At 47.9% G+C, this 18,785-nt stretch overlaps 1 protein-coding gene across 1 annotated transcript in view; it reads right to left on the bottom strand.

The window, feature by feature from the left end:
- The window catches only part of TCERG1L (transcription elongation regulator 1 like), a 58,007-nt gene extending 39,762 nt beyond the window's left edge, over positions 1-18,245 (bottom strand). Inside the window, exons 1-4 of the mRNA XM_027655299.1 lie at positions 17,949-18,245; positions 16,499-16,645; positions 15,473-15,653; positions 6,847-7,002 (exon numbers count right to left, since the gene is read on the bottom strand). Coding sequence (XP_027511100.1) covers positions 6,847-7,002; positions 15,473-15,653; positions 16,499-16,645; positions 17,949-18,212 — 748 coding nt within the window. The 5' untranslated portion in view covers positions 18,213-18,245. The remainder of the gene's footprint in view (positions 1-6,846; positions 7,003-15,472; positions 15,654-16,498; positions 16,646-17,948) is intronic.
- Between the last annotated feature and the right edge of the window lie 540 nt (positions 18,246-18,785).

Below are 18,785 nucleotides of genomic sequence, written 5' to 3'. Positions count from 1 at the left end.
TCAAAAGCCCATGTGTTTTTTCTCACTGATAATGCACCTAAAACATTATGTAGAGCAAGAAAAATGCACACAAAACAATGTCACTCCTTTTACACAGACCTCAGGAAAACTGGCTCCTTTGTTCCCCTCTCCAAATCTCCCCAATATTCCCAGTAGATACCAACAAGCAGGGACAGAAGAGATGGGTTTGATCATGGCACTGGGAATTACTTTGTATCACATGACATTCCATCCTGGCTGCTTTGAGCCTTGGCCACACACACAAAGTTCCTGATGGTTTAATTGTGTAAATAAATTTAAGGAAACAACAGCAGGAGCCTCCAAAACAATGTGTTCCCTCAGCTCTGATTTAAAACTCATGATCACACACAGTAATTCTCATCCATTTCCCTTCTCCTGGAAGGGGACAAGCCAAAGAATCTTCTTGGAACTAGTCCATTACCCTTGCAAGACTTATTTCTTCATTTCAGTTCATTTGGTTTTTCCTTCTCAGACTCCTGCTCCATTTACAGGAAATATATCATGTTTAGAGAAAGTTGTTTTAAGCTACACAAATCTCAACTAAATCTGAGTCTGCAACAGAAAAACAGGAGGCAGGGGAATCCTTTATGAAAAGTCTTCCAAGGGGTAAATAGTGTCTCCTGTAGCTCCTGAGGAGAAGCTGAACTGATTTGAGTGAGATGTTTGAGCAGGGGTGGGAAACACTCACACTGACACAGCCCAGATGGGGATGGTGCTTCAGGAGCACTGGTGGGCAGGTTGGAAATTCAGAAGTCATACGGAAAATGAGACCTTTCCCCTATGGATTCCCAGTGGTCCCATCTGCCACAGGCGGGAGGAATTCAGCCCTTAAAGCAGAGCAGGACCTGCCAAGATCCCACCAGTCCTGACCCATTACAGCCCCTTGTCTCAAGTGTCAGATCAAGAGAGTTCGTGCATCCATGTCACAAAACATGGAATCATTCAACTGGGAAAAGCCCTCTAAGATCACTGAGCCCAACCATTCCCAGCACTGCCAAGGCCACCACTAACCCCTGTCCCCAAGTGCCACATCCACTTGGCTTTTAAATCCCTTCAGGGATGGGGACTCCACCACTGCCCTGGGCAGCTGTGCCAGCGCTGGACAGCCCTTTTAGGGAAGGAATTCTCCCTAATTTCCAATCTAAATCTCCCCTGGCACAACTTGAGGCCATTTCCCTTTGTCCTGTCCCTTGTTCCCTGGCAGTAGAGCCCAAGCCCCACCTGGCTCCCCCCTCCTGTCAGAGAGTTGCAGAGAGTGAGAAGGTCCCCCTTGAGCCTCCTTTTCCCCAGGCTGAGCCCCCCCCAGCTCCCTCAGCCAATCCTGGTGCTCCAGACCCTTCCCCAGCTCTGTTCCCTTCCCTGGACACGCTCCAGCCCCTCAGTGTCTTTTTCAAATCAGACCAAAACATTTCAAGGCTGCCCAAGTAACCACAAAGCATAAAATAAGAAGACAAGTGATCTCTAGTGCTTTTAGGTGCCTCTCCATGTGCATAGCAGGGGGGTGGCAGCACTCTGGCTCTCCCAGCCCAGAGGCCCATCCTGGGTGGGAAAGAGCAAACTGTGACCAATTCAGATAAAATTCCTCTAAGGGACACAGGGAAAATTACCAACTGCTGTATCAGTACTAATCTTCCAAGTACCAGCAGTGACAATCCTCAGCCTGCACACCTTGCTTGGCTCTCGGTTGGGGAAAACCCCCCCAGCAGGTGTTTTAACTGTGTAATTGCTATTGCTGACAGTGAAACCTGATTTAAAGACTCTATAAGTGCACTGGCATTTTTCAAAGAAAAAAAAAACAACTAGTACTTGTTTTACCAAGCAGTTAAAGTCAATTACATCTGACTTTGATGACATTTACCGAGCAAAGAGCTGGGTATGAATGAAAGGATTTGGTTGTTTGTCTTTTGTAACTACAGGAAATATTTATATTTTCTCTTTTGTCAATATCTTGTTATTACATGGGAGACACTGAAGGAGGCCCCTCTGGTTCACACCTGAGGAAACAACTGTTTATTAGGCCAAGAACGTGATGAATCCCAGAATCACTGAGGTTGGAAAAGACCTCTGAGATCAAGTCCAACCTGTGACTGACCCCCACCTTGTCACCCAGCCCAGAGCACTGAGTACCGAGTCCTGTCCTTGAGCACCACAGCAGCACATTCCCTCCACAAGGATATTTTTATTCTACCAGAAGATCTTTCCTTCTACTTCTGGTTCATCATACCAATGATATTCCAGGAAAAGGAGGATTAGAGAGTCATTTTTTCTGTACGCACATAAGATCATAGAATATCCTGTGTTGGAAGGGATGCACAAGGACCATCAGTCCAACTCCTGGCCCTACCCAGAACACCCCAACAACCCCATCCTGTCCCTGAGAGTTGTCCAAACGCTCCTTGGGCTCTGGCAGCCTTGGGGCTGTGACCACTGCCCTGGGGAGTCTGTTCAGTGCCCGATCACTCTCTGGGGGAAGAACCTTTCCCTGAGATCCAACCTAACCCTGCTCTGACACAGCCCCAGCTGTTCCCTGGGTCATGTCACTGGTCCCCAGGCATTCTCTGAATGCCTTGGGAATCCCAGTCTGTTTGCACACACCAAGTGCGTCATGATCCATAAATCCAGTTGGGTCCAGCCACATATTTTCACCAATAAATGCTCCATGATTGACTTCATTTTTTCAATTTTTTTAAATTTGCAATATCAGAACATTCTGCCTGTCATCACTCTGCCCGTCCTTTTCATGAAGTTTGTTTTGGTAACTCAAAAAACAGCTGAATTTTCACACAATCAGAACCACCACCTCATTTCTTAGAGAGTCTTAACTGGGCAGCTGAGTGCTTCCAGTTTCCAGCAGAGATTTCGTGTCCAACAGGAGAAGAGAATTGGTGCTCATTTCAATGTGATTCTGGGCATTAATTTATCCCACTGTACAATCATGACTTCCCTTGCATGTGCCAACACAGATAGGAACAGAAAAGTAATTTTATGCTGAATATTAGCTCCAGTAGGAAGTTATCACTTTAATAACTATAAACATTCATTATCTTGCTTCGTTACACAGCATTAAAGCTGGGCAGATCATTTACAACAAGCTTGTTAGAACTACTCAGCATTCCAAGTCAAGCCTATTTTACTGCCAGGCATGTGGGACACCTAGGAAAGAGAAGGAAAAGCTTCCTGAGGAGAAGAACATTACATTTCTGGTTAGAATATTTGTGATTTTTCCAATATTGTTATTTTTTGCTCACCTAATACCTAGGAATTCTGGTATGCAGGATGGCCAGACTAATCTTAAATTACCACTGCATGAATCATCTTCCTGATGGGAATGAGCCCAGCAGAGAGGGGCTCTGTTCCTGGCAGAACAGGCAGGAACGATCCCAGTGCCCAGAACTGCGTTAGCTCTCCAAGTATTTACTCACTGGATCACAGTTTTTAATTAATCTTGTAAAGACAAGAAAGAAAAGGGTTTGTAGCTTCCACAAAGGTTGGACAAATGTCCTCAATCCAGCTTTCCCTAGCCCTGCAGTCTGCTGGAATACCCAACCCCACCAGCTGGGCACTGGGAGGAGATGAGCAGAGCAAACCTCCAGGCAACTGGAGGTACTGGAGATGTCGGGCCTTGCTCCTTAATTTCTTCAATTCCATTCCCCAGAAAACAAATATTTTTTACAGACAAATTTTATCTCATAGAATCACCGAATTGTTAAGGTTGGGAAAGCCCTCAAAGATCATCAAGTCCAAATGTCAATCCAGCACCATCATGGTCACAACTAAATCACATTCTCAAGTGCCACATCCACAAGGTTTTTGAACAATCCCAAGGATGGGGGCTCCACCACTGCCCTGGGCAGCTGTGCCAGCGCTGGACAGACCTATAAGGGAAGGAATTTTCCCTAATTTCCAATTTAAATCTCCCCTGGAACAACTTGAGGCCATTTCCCCTTGTCCTGTCCCTTGTTCCCTGGGAGCAGAGCCCAAACCCCCCCCGGCTCCCCCCTCCTGTCAGGGAGTTGCAGAGAGTGGGAAGGCCCCCCTGAGCCTCCTTTTCTCCAGGCTGAGCCCACCCAGCTCCCTCAGCTGCTTCTCAACAGACTTGTGCTCCAAATATTTTACAGGAAATTCCCACCCCACTCATTCACAATCACAGAATCATGGGACTGTGCAGGTCAGAAAAGATCTTGAAGATCAGTCAAGTCCCACTGTTAATCAGCCTCACCTTTGACAGCAGTAAGAAACTGGGGAGGGAAGAGGTTGGCCAGGAAACATCTGGCAACATCCAGGCCAGGTTGGACAGGGCTTGGAGCAACCTGGAATAGTGGAAGGTGTCCTTGCCCATGGCACAGGGTGGGACTGGGTGGGCTTTAAGGTCCCTTCCAACCCAGAAGGGGTTGGATTCTATGTGATTCTATGATTCCATGAAGATATTAGGCTGAGCTTAAGGGTGTAATGGGAGTAACTCCACTGTCACGCTACCTTTCCCCAGCACTGACCCCTCACTAAGTGCTGTGACCACTCAAACAGCCATTACCTCTCTTTGCTGCGGGAGAGGAGCTGCTTCCTCCCAGAAACACCATTAAAAATCATTGAATAACTTATGAAAACGTGGTTTAAACCAGCTAATGAAGGAGTGACAGACACATGAAAGGCCCCAGACAAGCGCTGGCATTAAGAGCTGGTTTAACACACGACGTTGTTTGGCCGTTTAGGTGCCGAGAGGAAAAATACTGAGTCACTTCCCAGCTGTTCCATGGCAGGGTAAAACAGTGCATTGAAACCTTAAATAATTCGGGAAGCCAGGAACAGGTGGCAAATGGTTTAGGTGGCAGATGGTGCCTTTTTTAATATTTCTACTCGCTGCTAATTTAGGGAGTCCATAACCACAGACTCAGCTCTAACCTTCTTCACTCCAATAATTAAAAAAACTGCACATAAAGAAAATAAATACCCAATTCTTTATAGAGTAGCTGTAAAAGTGGTATTGGAGGTCACTAGACATCCTATACCTGAATACTCCATGTAACTGCTTATGTTCCCAAAGTTTATTGCATTTAGGTTTCTTTAAGATCATCTTCAAAGCCTTGGCTTGACAGTGCTGGGAAATTCAGTTTTCTCTCCATCAGCAGAGCTCACAAGCACGAAGGTGCAGCACAGTGAGGAGCTGCATCTCCACAAGCTCCTATTTAGTCTTTATATGAAACCTGGCACAAAAACTAAGCTAACAGCGAGGCTGGCATTAAATATTTAAGGGAACATTTTGCCTGGTATATGCATGACCAGAACCACGAGTAGATGCAGAAAGAAGAAAAAGGGGGGGGGAAAAAAGGAATAAAATCACGAAATGGAGCTGAAACAGCATTGCTGGAACCTTGTCCATGTAAGTCATTGATGTGAGAGCAGAGAGCAAGCCCCTTCTCCCTCTCAGTGCTGCTGGACTGTTCCAGCCCCAGTACCTGAGTTTTAGTCCAGTGAAAGTCCAACCACAGATCACTCATGTAGAAATAGGTTCCTCAATTTAAATATTTTAAATAAAATTTTATGTTGCTACTAAACCCAGTATTTTATGCTGCTTTTTTCCCCCATATATTTATTTCATTATTACAATTTTCCAAGCTCAGGACAGTGATAAACAAATACCCAACAATAAAAGCAATCACAGGAGCTTCTCCCGTGGCAGAGCCACAGCACAGAAAACCTGCACCACCCAGCACATCCCACCCACGTCTGCTCAGCCCCATCCCCAGCTGGGATCCTTCACAGTAAAAGGCAACACATGGGTTTAAATTCCCTAAATATCCTGTACTCTCTTATAGCTCTGATTTTCTTTTACAAAATGTAAAATAAATTGCATTAAAATGAACCCCAACTCATGGAAGAACACATCTAACAAGTAATTTCACTTTTTATATAAAGAATGATTTTTTCTCCTTTGGTTTCTCCTCCAAGATACTCATAAACACGCAAAGTGTTTTCTATAGGTCAAATACAATATTCCATGGGAAGCACCACCAACTCTCTGCCCTACAGTAGAATTAATTCAGGAACAATAATCACTGAGATACATTTCTCATAAAAAGATTTCGTCTGAGCACCAAAGCCATGACCACACACCTTCTGTGAAATCCAATCTCACTGTATGGAAAACACACCCTAATTTACATTTTTAACTTCATCAACACATAACATTTCTAAATATAGCCTTGAGCATTCAAAGTACAGTCTCAAAAATTACCCTTAAGACTTTAAACCAGCCCCGGTGAGGCAGAGATGCCCCAGTACCTCCCCAGCTACCACATACACAAAGTTTTTACTCAACAGCACACCAAGAAAACAGTGGTTTTTTCTAGTCAGAAACCACATCACAACCTATTGGAAAAAAACCCACAGACCCAGGTTGGGTCTCCTAGTGTGCTCTAAAATGATAAACAGCCAAGGAATCTATTTAAGTCTTAATCAAATAATATTCTACATTGAGCAGATACCTTTCAAACACCAACACTTAAGCTGAGGATCAGCTCCAAAGGCTTGGTGTAGCTCAGACCACGTTTCCTTACAGAACTCACTGAGATGGAGGAACCAGTTCAGTTCATCAACTGCCTGTAAATGCCACAGCAAGAGGGCCACTGCAAATGCCCACAGAGTTCTGCACTCACCTCTGACACCATTTCAGAGGACACCTCCAAACCGCCCCAGAAAACCCACCTTCAACCCCTGACTGCAGCAACACCCCCTGCACCCCTCAGGATTTACCCAACACACACAGAAGCCTCTCTGCTGCGTGAAAACATGAAAAGCTGCTCATCAGTGTCCCAGGAGGGACCTTACCAGGGAAGGGCGAAGCCACCAGCGGGATTTTGAGCGGGGAGAAGGTGAGGAGGTGGCAGGGCTGGGGGGCCTCGGGCTCCACCGACACCACAGCCGCCGTGGCCAGAGCCAGGGTCTGGTTGGTACCCATGGCCTTCAGGCTGTTCTGGCAACCACCTGTGGGACAGGGAGGCACAGCAGGGTTATCTGGATGGGAAACAGTGGGTTTAAGGAAAAGGACGTTTCCAGCACTCAGTTTCAACACAAGATGGAACAAAAGTCTGCAACGCTTCCCACCTGGCCCCTGCTCCATGTCAGAGACACTGGAGCTTGAATATATACTATATATAATATATGTATATATTATATAGTGAGGGCATATCTGCAGTATTGGGTTCAGTTCTGGTCTCCGGAGCTCAAGAATCCCAGAATCACTGAGGTTGGAAAAGCCCTCCCAGATCATCAAGTCCACCCTGTGCCCAATCCCCACCTTGTCACCCAGCCCAGAGCACTGAGTGCCATGTCCAGTTGTCCCTTGGACACCTCCAGGGATGAGGACTCCACCACCTCCCTGGGCAGCTCCTTCCAATGCCTGAACACCCCTTCTGTGAAGGAATTTTCCCTGATATCCAACCTGAGCCTCCCCTGGCACAGCTTGAGGCCATTGCCTCTTGTCACTGGTTGCCTCACAGAAGAGATGAAGCAGGAAAGACAAGGAGCTACTGGAGAGGGTCCAGTAGAAGCCACAGTGATGATTTGGGGTTTGGAGCATCTCTCTGATGAGCAGAGACTGCAGGAGCTGGGCCTGGTTAGCCCAGAGAAGGCTGAGGGGATCTCATCAATCCACACAAATATCTCCAAGGGGTGTCAGGATGGTCCCACACTCTGTTCAGTGGTGCCCAGGGACAGGACGAAGAGCAATAGCCATAAGCCAAAACACAACAAGTTCCACCTCAACACGAGGAAGAACTTCTTTCTATGGAGGTGGCAGAGCCTGAAACAACTGCCCAGGGAGGGTGTGGAATCTCCCATCTCCGGGGACATTCCAACCCCACCTGGACACATTCCTGTGTCACCTGCTCCAGGTGACCCTGCCTGGGCAGGGGGATGGACTGGGTGATCCCCAGAGGTCCCTTCCAACCCCAACTATTCTGTGGCTCTGTGATATATTTCCTAAGGACTCCCAAAGCCCCTTTCCTAATCATTATTCTGAAGTCCCAGCTCATGGCTGGAGCATTTTTAGATATTAAAACCCCATAGATGTGAAAACATCATTATAACCCAGAGGGACAAGGCAGCAGTGACTCATATCCAAACTGTGCAGAGTTATTAAATATAAATGAAAAAACCTCAATAAAAAAGCCAAATATTTGAGCACATTGAACACAATTATTCTGAACTTTTCTAAATATAAGCTGTCTGATTTCAAACCTGATTTTTTTTTATTACTTGCTATATTAACAACCCAATGTTCCTCTTGCCTTCCTGGCTGCTCTGCTTTGTTCTGCACACAAATACCTGGGTTTTACAAGTAGTACATTCATATCCTTCATCTCAGAAACATCACATGCAGGAAACTTCCAATGGTCTAATGTGAGAACTAAGGAGTCTTCCAAATTAAAGCTCAAGCAGCATTTAGACTCTGTCCTATTCACCTTGTCTGACAAACTTGCAGGAAAGACCTTCAGAGCTCAATCTTGGCTAAATATGTTAAATAAATGAGAATATGAGGAGTAAAAATCTTAAGGAGAAAACCTAATTTGACACACAGCAGCTGTTCCTCCCTCCACACCGAGCTAGGGATTCCAGAATTAAGCAATCATTAGCTTATTATGTCATTCAGCAAACACTCCCAGCTTCTGTGGAAATCCTTCAGGCAACAGGAGGCAACCGTGGTGCTCCAAAAAAATCACTATTTGATCAGATTCCTCACTCCAGGCACAGTGTCGGTCTGGGGGGTTCCTTTATCCTTGTGTATCACTGAGAGGAAAACAGGGAATCAGCATTTGGGAAGGGGGACTGGCAGGAGGCTGATGCAGCACCTACAACATCACTGCTGCAGGGTGGAATCACAGAATCATGGAATTACAGAATGGTTTGGGTTGGAAGAGACCTTAAAGCTCATCCAGTCCCCCCCCGTTCAACTATCCCACACCTTCCACTATCCTAGGTTGCTCCAAGCCCTGTCCAACCTGGCCTTGGACACTTCCAGGGATGGGATTTCTCTGGGAAATCCATTCCAGCCCCTCACCATCCTCACAGCCAAGAAATCCTTCCCAATATCCCATCTAACCCTGCCCTCTGGCAGTGGGAAGCCATTCCCCCTTGTCCTGTTGCTCCAGGCCCTTGTCCAAAGTCCCTCTCCAGCTCTCCTAGAGCCCCTTTAGACACTGGAAGGCGTGCTAAGATCTCCCTGGAGCCTTCTCTTCTCCAGGTGAACACCCCCAGCTCTCTTAGCTTTGTTCTAACCCTTTATAGACAATTATTTGTCAACAACTAAGCCATGCATTAGTAAAACAGACATTTAAATATTTTCAGTAATCATCACCAAAAAAAAAGTTTGTTATTTCTACTGTATCCCTCAATGCCAAGAAACACCTGCAGATGCACTAATTAACAGGCACACAGGCCAAAAAAGCTCACAAATATTTCAATTTTGATCATTCAGTGATGGATAAACAAAAACTAATTTTTCTGCCAGAGTCATGACGGACATTTAAATAAAAATCAGTGTCCAACTAATCCAAATGTTAAATCCAAGCTCATTTTGTATTCACCTGAGGACTAGAACAGCCATTTAGTGAGGTCAAACACCTGGCCTCCCAGAGTCAAGGCCCATTCCTAATTCCAGCTGTCTGCAACTGGGAAAAACCCACAAAACATCTCCTGTAGCTCTTATGAAAACTAATGTTGTTTGGAAAAATGGCTTTTCTACTGGCTTCCTACAGGGCACCTGAGCAGAAAGGTTGTTTTCTTCTCATTTGATTATTTTATTTTGGAGAAGAGGATGCAATTTCCCCAAAGAGTCCAGGAAAAGAGGAAAATAATGTGAGCCTTGGTTGCTTGGCCAGCCAGAGCTTCTGCCAGCACCAATGAGTAACAGTCCTGGAGCAGGGCTTCCTTATTAAACTTTTATCAACCTCTTTATTAAAGTTTCATCAGTCAGTTGAAAGAGAAGTTTGGGTGATTTCCCCTCCTTTGATGAAGTTCTCTCTCCTTCTCTCCTACTAAGTAACTCCATGAAGAAAGGACTATCCCTGAGACTGTTAATCGGGGAGAGGAGGCACAGGTGGGGTATGTGGGGTCAGCAAAGCCACTCTCCTATTTGCAGGCAGCTCAACAATCACTCAGCAATTTATCAGCTCTAACACAACACTGGGCTTGCCAAAGCTGGTCCAGGACATGACTCCTTGAGGGCTGAGGACCTTCATCTGAGCTCAGAAACCAACCAGATTCTGCCGTAAGATTTTTGAAAAAGTTCTTGAAAGAGTTTTTTAGAATCATCATTAACCATTCCACATTTATAGTTGGAATTTCAAGAGTCAAATGCCTTGAAAATGGGAGTAAAATGCAGCTGTCAACATATCCTTGAGGGGGAAAATACACAGTATTTTTCCTAGCAATGGTGGTTTCCCAAATTTGTTTTTGGCAGGCCAGGGTACACCCTGGGCAGGGAGGTGAGACTTGTCTGCTGAATCCCAGAATCACTGAGGTTTGGAAAAGCCCTCCCAGCCCATTGAGTCCAATCTGTGCTCGATGCCCACCTTGTCACCCAGCCCAGAGCACTGAGTGCCATGTTCAGTCCTTCCTTGGACACCTCCAGAGATGGGGATTCCACCACCTCCCAGGGCAGCTCCTTCCAATGCCTGAACACCCTTTCCAGAAAGAAATTTTTCCTGAGAACCAGGAAGAATCATCATCAAGGCCTGACAACAGTCATGCTTTAACAGGAGCTTCTAATGTGTCTTGGAAGGAACTTTACCCTTCCAATCATCCAGCCCCACTCATCCCAGCCCCCACACCTACAGGGTGATGCTCCATGCCCATCTGGCCATTCCGCCCCCATCCTACAGGCTCCAAACCATCACCTGCTGAGCTCCTGCAGCAACATCGATCCTTCAATAAGTGAAGCCATGGATTGACTTAAACAGCATATTTATCCCTCTGCAAAGGAAAACATATTGATATCCCTGTCTCCTGCAACCCAACGGGGGAAAACAGCTTGTGTCACTTCCATTTGTGAACTCCAGTTATTGTATGAGCGTGCCAGGGGGAGCCTCACCAACCCCTCACTTTTCTGCTCATTTGCAATAAACAAAAATTCCTGGCTCTTCACAAACAACACTCTGCAAAAAGCACTAGGAGAGCTGCATTTATTTACCAAAGGTTCTGTGGTCAGGCGAGACAATGGTATGAAAAGGTCAGAATTACCAGCCTTGCCCATAAATAACACATTTTATGTTTTATTTATATAATGGAAGTGTTAAACCAACTCGAACCGGGCTAAATTTTCTCTTGATTTGGGTTGATAACAAGAAAAAGCACCAAAGAACCATAAACTTAATAAGCAAAACAAAAACTTTGTGAAGACTGTGATTAAAGTCAAGCATTCCCAGACCTAATAAAGCATTTGGCTCTGCAATGCTTGAACACTCCACAAATAAAGAGGGGTTTGATGGCTTTTCAGGGACATGAAGAGGGTCCTGCAGTGCTATTGTTGTTTCCCAAACAGGGAGCCCCAGCACACGCATGTTAAATACAAGATAATCCAATTTGAGAAGCCCAAACCTGATTATTTGTATATGCAAATGGGCTTCAAATCAAAGCTTGTGCTCAGGAAATACAGAAGGCTGGAGGTCCTGGGTCCTGTATTTCAGAACTGCTAAAAAACATTAAGACAGTATAACCCAAATTCAACACAGAGCAACCTCACTTAATTCAGAGATTTGTAATGTCTGAAATCTAAACTGAAATTACCCAGAAAACTGTGCCTGTATGTAGGTGTTTATTTGCACATAAATCCTAATGCTGATAATTGCTACAAGAGACACTGGCTCGGTTCTGTAAAGGTTCCTGGGGTTGAAAGAAAGAAAGGACACTGACAGGGAGGATCAAAGTTTTTATCTACTGAGGACATCCCACATGAAATCCTTGTCTCTAACCTGGACATGGATTTGAAAGATGGACCACTCAGTGGGTAGGGAATTGTCTGGAAGGTCACATGTAGAGTTGTGGTCAATGGCTCAATGTCCAAGTGGAGCCCAGTGAGGAGTGGTGTCCTCAGGGGTCGGGATTGGGACTGGAGATGTTTGACATCTGTGTCTGTGACAGTGGGACAGTGGGATTGACGCACCTTTGGTCAGTTTGCCAATGACACCAAGCTAGTGCAGTCACATGCTTGAGGGAAGGGATGGGGCATCCAAAGGAATGTGGAGAGGCTGGAGAGGTAGGGCTGTGCCAAATTCATGAAGGTCCTACAGCTGGGTCAGGGCAATCCCATCACAGGCTGCAAGGAGAATGGCTGGAGAACAGCCCTGGGGAGAAGGACTTGGGGGTGTTGGTGGATTCCCAATCCCTGGAAGTGTTCGAGGCCAGGTTGTAGCAACCTGGTCTAGTAGAAGGCGTCCCTGCCCATGGTAGGGTGTTGAACAAGAACTTTAGTGTTCCTTCCAAGCCAAACCATTCCATGATTCTGTGAAAACCTTCCCAAACACACCAACAGGAACATACAAGTAATCACTGCTGGTGAAGCTCTTGAGAGTCGGGAATGTCAAACTACAAGAACACTCCTTCAAGCACTTAAACCAATATTAACAACAGTAAAAGCACAGAATATCATGCACCAGAAGGTGAAAGCTTTTATCTAACAGGTGCCACCAAGGGGTCCTGCCAATGCTTCCGCACCCCTATTTCAGCAGTCACTGACCTCGCAGGGATAGGCAGGTGCCACAGGGGCACATCTGACTGAGGACCAAACCAGCCCTGACCTCACCCACATGGCTGAGAGCACAACGCAGGAGATAAAAATATTAATCCTTTCTTTGCAAAAATATCAATCCTTTCTTTGAAAAGTATCAATCCTTTCTTTGAAAAAACATCAATCCTTTCCCTGAACAACATCCAGCCGCTGCCTTCCACTCAAACCCACCAAATCCAGCAGACACAAAACAAGCCATCAGTTCGAGGTGGGCAAAGTCCACAATTCTCCTCAGATACACAAACCACTAAGTACATAAATTCATGGTTTGCAGTTTGTGAGATAATAATAGAGCTTCCTTTCCTTACAGAAAATAACACCTTGTAGTAGCTGGAGCTGCAGCTGGTAAATTATGCATATTACCCTCCGCAGACTCAGTGCTCATTCTTTTATCTCTGGAACTACAGATCCATTGAGGAAACAATTATATCATTACTGATAACTGTGCAAGGCAGACCCGCCATACGAGCGGTTCCCGAAATGAATCCAACGCAGAGCCAGCAGAACCCTTATTAACTGCTCCGTTTGTACCACTTAACAAAGCCATTTGCTCACAGGGGTTTTATTAATCTCCACCTTAAGTATAAAGACTACACAGCAAATACTTCAAGTGCCACCATAACCCTTGGAGAGGCAGGTTCTGGTTGTGGCTGGAGGACTCAGATGGTGCCGTCCTGCAGGGATGGCCCCACCCCTCACGTGTCCTGCACGAGTTCTGAGGCTGCACGGCCCGGGATGTTACTGGATTGGCACAACCACAGCAACCAGAAATGAGATTTTGAGAAAGATGGGAAGGAATTCTTGACTCAGAGGGGGGTGAGGCCCTGGCACAGGTTGCCCACAGAAGCTGTGGCTGCCCCATCCTTGGAAGTGTCCAAGGCCAGGTTGGACGGGGCTTGGAGCAACCTGGGATAGTGGAAGGTGTCCCTGCCTGTGGTAGGGGGTGGGACTAGGTGGGCTTTCAGGTCCCTTCAAACCCAAACCCTTCCAGGATTCTATGATTTAGAAAGGTGGTTGGGGGTCTTTGTACCCCTCCCTGCATTTCTCCCTCCCAGTGGAGCTCAGGGAGTTCTGAAGAGGGAGACAGTGCTGCACACACTGCCGCAGGAAGAGCTGGATCCACCTGAGGATACCCTGTACAAACAGGCTGGTGTTTGCACATATTATCCAGGCAGAAGAAAACCTTCCCTTCTCCATGCTACTTCCAGACCTCAGACACGGCACCAGGCTGGGAATGTCCTGGTTCTGCCCAGTACATCCTCCTGACTCACTGCCAGGTACACTCTTGTGTTATGCGTGTAATAAAATGTTTGTGCGTGTTTAAATAACATTGTTGTGAAATATTTCAAAATATTGAAATCTTTTAAACATACATAAAAAAGGAGGGGCTGTTGCTCCCCTGCCCAGAACATCTCCCTCACCATCACACTTTTCCTGAAACCCCACTTTCTCCTGCCTGGGAACACAGCTTGCCGCTTCCCCATGTCATGCTGGGGGGATGCAGTGGGTTTTATGGATAATTAATACAAATAAATAATATAATAAATATAAATAAATAAATAAATAACAGGGTTTCCCCACAGCAGCTTCACCCCCCCCAGCTGAGCACTGGAGACCCTGGCAGGAGGAGGCAGCTGACAGACATGGCTTTGCTAAAACACCAAAATATGGACCCATTTGAGTGGTTCAACATGTTTCAGTGCAGAACAATATTCACTGCTAATTAATCAGGTTGGCAAATGAGCCCAAACAGCAACAATCTCTTCCAGTACACTCTGAATCTCAACAGTGATAGCAAAATACAACATCCCATGTGCTGCTCAGCTGCAAAATAAAAAGGACTTTATGGGGCAGAGACCACAGAAAGAGGAGGAAGGAACAATTGACAGCGAGCCATTAATTCTAATTCTCAATTTAAGAATATATTTAGAGGTTGAAACATCAGTAGCATTTTACTTCTCAACCTCTTCTCTGAAACAACTGCTATATTACTACTGCAGTGACAAAACAGAGATTCAGCTCTACAGAAATACATGTCCTGCTCTTTTCCAAATGTAACTGTTCTTTTCCAAGTATAAATCTTAGTAACTTACAGAATCCCTGAATATTTATACAGAAAATACACATAATAGTATAAATGTATTTATAAGTATATAACTCCTAGTCCTATTAATGATTTATGCAGATCAATGGAATTTATTTCACACTATCCCCGTGCATAACTGAGCCTTAATGAGCTGACAGATCAATTCCTCCCCTCTACTGCCAGTGGTCTACAGAGACCACACTGAACTCTTACAACGACCAGCCAACAGAACTGTGCATGGGCTGTGCCATAGAATCATGGAATCATTCAAGTTGTCAGCAATTTCTTGTTTGAAAAATAAACTGTGGAGTTGGAGAGTGGCTGGTCCCTTCATTCCAGAGGTCAACGACAGGCTATGGAACAACCTGTTACAATCTCCTGTAATTACACGTAGTCTTTTCCTTCTTTCAGAGTAATTTTAGAGGATGAAACGCAATTTGCTGTCAAGGTTCAGCTCAAACAGATTTTTAGTTGAATGGAAGGAAACCTTTACTCTAGAGAATGGCTTGTGCTTCTCTGGGAGATGCGTTAAGGGAAAAACACCAATTAACAGGCAAGTGCTTAATTATTTACATGCTACTGACCTGGTACCAGCTGAGGTGCCAACACCAACGTGGGCAGTGGCCTGGAGGCAGCAGCTGGCCTGGCTACAGCCAGAGCTACTTGGTTGGTCATCAGCAGAGGTTTCTCAGCTCCCTGGAACAACCTGGACTCCTCAGGATGTATCCAGGCTGAATCCAGAGCAAATGCATTGTTCAAGTATATCTGTCCAACAGGGAAAAATGAAAAATGTTACCACTTGAGATAAAAAAATTCAGTAATAAAAGTGAGACTAAAGTGTCTTTAACTCAGTATTATAACAGGTAGTGTCTCACCTGGGGACAAATCTGCCAAACTAGATGGATTTCTGCTCCCTCAGTGTTGAGGCTGAGTTTAAGTGACCATTTAAAAATTAATTGGCTTTTAACGTGAATCATCAGCTGATGCACCATCACAAAGAGAAAAGAATCACTGAAGGAAACAGTGTCCCAGACACAGACACAGCCACTCCAGAGAGACCCATCGGCACCTCAGGGAACGCAGCCACCTTCCAAACTGGGGACAAGAGGTGAGGGAGGGGATGGGATGAAGTCACAGAGCCGCATTTTCAGCATTCAGATGGTAAATGGTCAGGTGAAGGTAACTGAGGGGCGGATGAGGACACAGGACCACGAGTGACTGGGTACTGGGGACACTGCAGCGCTCATAAGTGACACCGCTGCTGCCAGAGCTGGACCTCGGCATCGCTCTGGGGTAAATAGGGGAAAAAACAGGAAGAAAGGGAAAACTCCCATAATCACATCCCATTTTAAAAATAAGATGCTCTATTCAATAGAGTAAAGACTAATATTGGAGATGTTCTAGTTTTTTTAAGGCTTCAGAAAAGCAAAGCTGCGTAAGTGTTGCTCCATCAACCCTCCCTCCCAACATTCCTCCTCCACAGGGTTTTCCTGACAAACCACTGACCACTCACACTCCATCACAATCCACTAACCCCATAACATTCCTCAGCTTCCATACTTCATGTGCTTCAGCCTTAAAACCACTTCAACATCCAAGATCAGACTTACTTTGCAGTTGGGCAGCCTTTTATCGATCCAGCTTTTCCCAGTGTGAGGCGGAACTGAAGCCGTGAACACAGGGGGGAAAACAGGGACAAATTCCACGCTCGAAGAAGGTGAAAATCCTACGACTGGAGAATGAGCTCCAAATATCCACTTTGGAGGGGGAAAAAAAACAGGAGGAAGAGTTAACAAGAGGATTTTATCCCGAGTAAACTGCTGCTTTTCATGACTTCCTACTTTTCATGACTTCCTAATCATGTTACAGAAGAGCACTGAGATTTTCAAGCACATTCCTCCAGTCCAACAAGAATCTGTGGTTCTTGGGGCATCCCATGGTGAGCAGCACATGGCACTGGCATCATAAGCTGCTTTAGGAAGCCACAAAACAGTAGCCTGGAGCACAGCAGCACTGGTAATGGCTGCAGCGGGTTTGCTCTGATCAGACTGAACCTCACGCACAAAACCAAACATCGCTAGAAAGTGCTTTGAAAACGAGTCTGGAGAACCAAAGGAAATGGTAGAAACGTATTTTTTCTCAACTTAAATTCTCTTGGCAAGTGGGTTCCCACAGCAAAACCACCTCTGCAGATTAGTCAAGTGGTCTCACGCTGGGGAATAATTGATGTTCCCGTTTCATTAGACCCAGTACCGACTATTTTCTCCCGAACCACAAGAGACGCTCGAGCTCGAAACGGCTGGAAATCATCACACGAAATCGCGCGGACACCACAGCGCTCACATCCCGGGTTTATTTTTACCTCTGCGTGGTAAAAAACATAAAGACGATGCAAAACTACAGCACAGCTCCGGCACCTGCACTGTGACAGGGAGAGCATCCGGCCGAGAGGCTCCGCTATTGCTGCTGCTGCTCACGGCAGCAATTAATAATTCAAATATTCATCAGGGGAAGCACTGGCGCGACACACCGGTTCCAGTGACACGGCTCAAAACTTTCGTCTTTATAAATATTCAAAGAACGCAGAGCGGCGATGCTGCCCCGGCTGCCGGAGCATCCCTCGCGTTCCCGCTGGATCCGAGGGAAGCGCATCCCCAGCCGGCGGGGAGCGGAGCCGGAGCCCAGCCCCGCCGAAGGGACCCCAGCCCCTCTCCCAGCCTTTATCCTCCCGGGGAAAACCCTGCCGCAGGTTTCTAGAGCCTCTGGAAGCGTCGCGGTCCCCCACACTTGGAGGCGCGACCGGAGACGGAGCCCGGGGGGTGCAGAGCCCGGGGAGGGGGATTGTAGAGCCCAGGGGGGCACCGCCCGGGGAAAGAGGATGCCGAACTCAGGGAAGGGCGATGCCGAGCCTGGGGCATCCCCGCCGTCCCGCGGGGTCCGTCCCGCCGCGTCCCCTCGGCGGGGCGGGGGGGGGTCCCGGTGGCGGGGCTGGCGCCGGGCACTGACACGGCCCCGGGACAGCTGTGCCCCCCGGGGGTCGCGGAGCCGCTCCGCCCTTACCTGCCCCTGGAGCAGCGGCTCGGTGGTCGCGGGCAGCAGCGGCAGCAGCGGCTCTGCGGGGCCGCGCCAGCCCCGCAGCACAGCGGGGGCGGGCGGCGGCAGCAGCAGCGGCGGGGGCGGGGGGGGACCCCCGGCGCTGGCAGCGCCCACCCGGAGCAGCCCCGCGGCCGCGGGCAGCACCCAGGCCCAGGGGGGCGCGGGGGGCTCCGCGGGCGGAGGCCACAGCAGAGGCGGCGGGCGGGGGGCGGCGGCGGCCGGGAGCATCCCGCATGGCACGGGGGGAGCGGGAGCGGCTCCGCTCGGCTCCGGCACCGGCTCCGCTCCGGCACCGCCGCCGAGTGAACTCCGAGCGGCGGGAGCCGCGGGCAGGCTCCGCCCGGCGCGGGGGGGGGGGGGGGGGGGGGGGGGGGGGGGCACCGGGGCCGCCCCGGGGAAGGGAGAGAGGGAGGGGGCGCCGGGACCGGCCCCCGGCACAGCCCCCGCCGGGAGTGCGGACGCTGCCGTGTGCCGTGGGGGAATAAAATGGGCTTTTCGGCCACTTTCCCAGCGCCCGGGGGGCAGCCCCCGCGCGCGGGGGATGGGGGGGAGAGGCGGAGGGGGGATGCGTGGGGATGGGAGAGGCAGCTGGGCTGGGCACGGCCCTTCCGACAGCACTCCCGACACCCCTACACTCCCAACCTCTCGGAGCTCCCCACCATCCCCAAAACCTTATCGACTTCCCCAATCTCCCCGACCTCCCCAAAACCTCACCGAACCCCCAACCTTCCCCAATCCCCCAACACCCTCGACCCTCCAAACCTCCCCGGCCCTGCCAAAGCAGCCCTAAATCCCCGACCT

Source organism: Corapipo altera, unplaced genomic scaffold (genome assembly GCF_003945725.1).
Source record: "Corapipo altera isolate COAL_440 unplaced genomic scaffold, ASM394572v1 180, whole genome shotgun sequence".
Lineage (NCBI taxonomy): Eukaryota > Metazoa > Chordata > Aves > Passeriformes > Pipridae > Corapipo > Corapipo altera.
The sequence above is the reverse complement of the archived record's forward strand: the minus strand, read 5'-3'. Positions and strand labels throughout refer to the sequence as shown.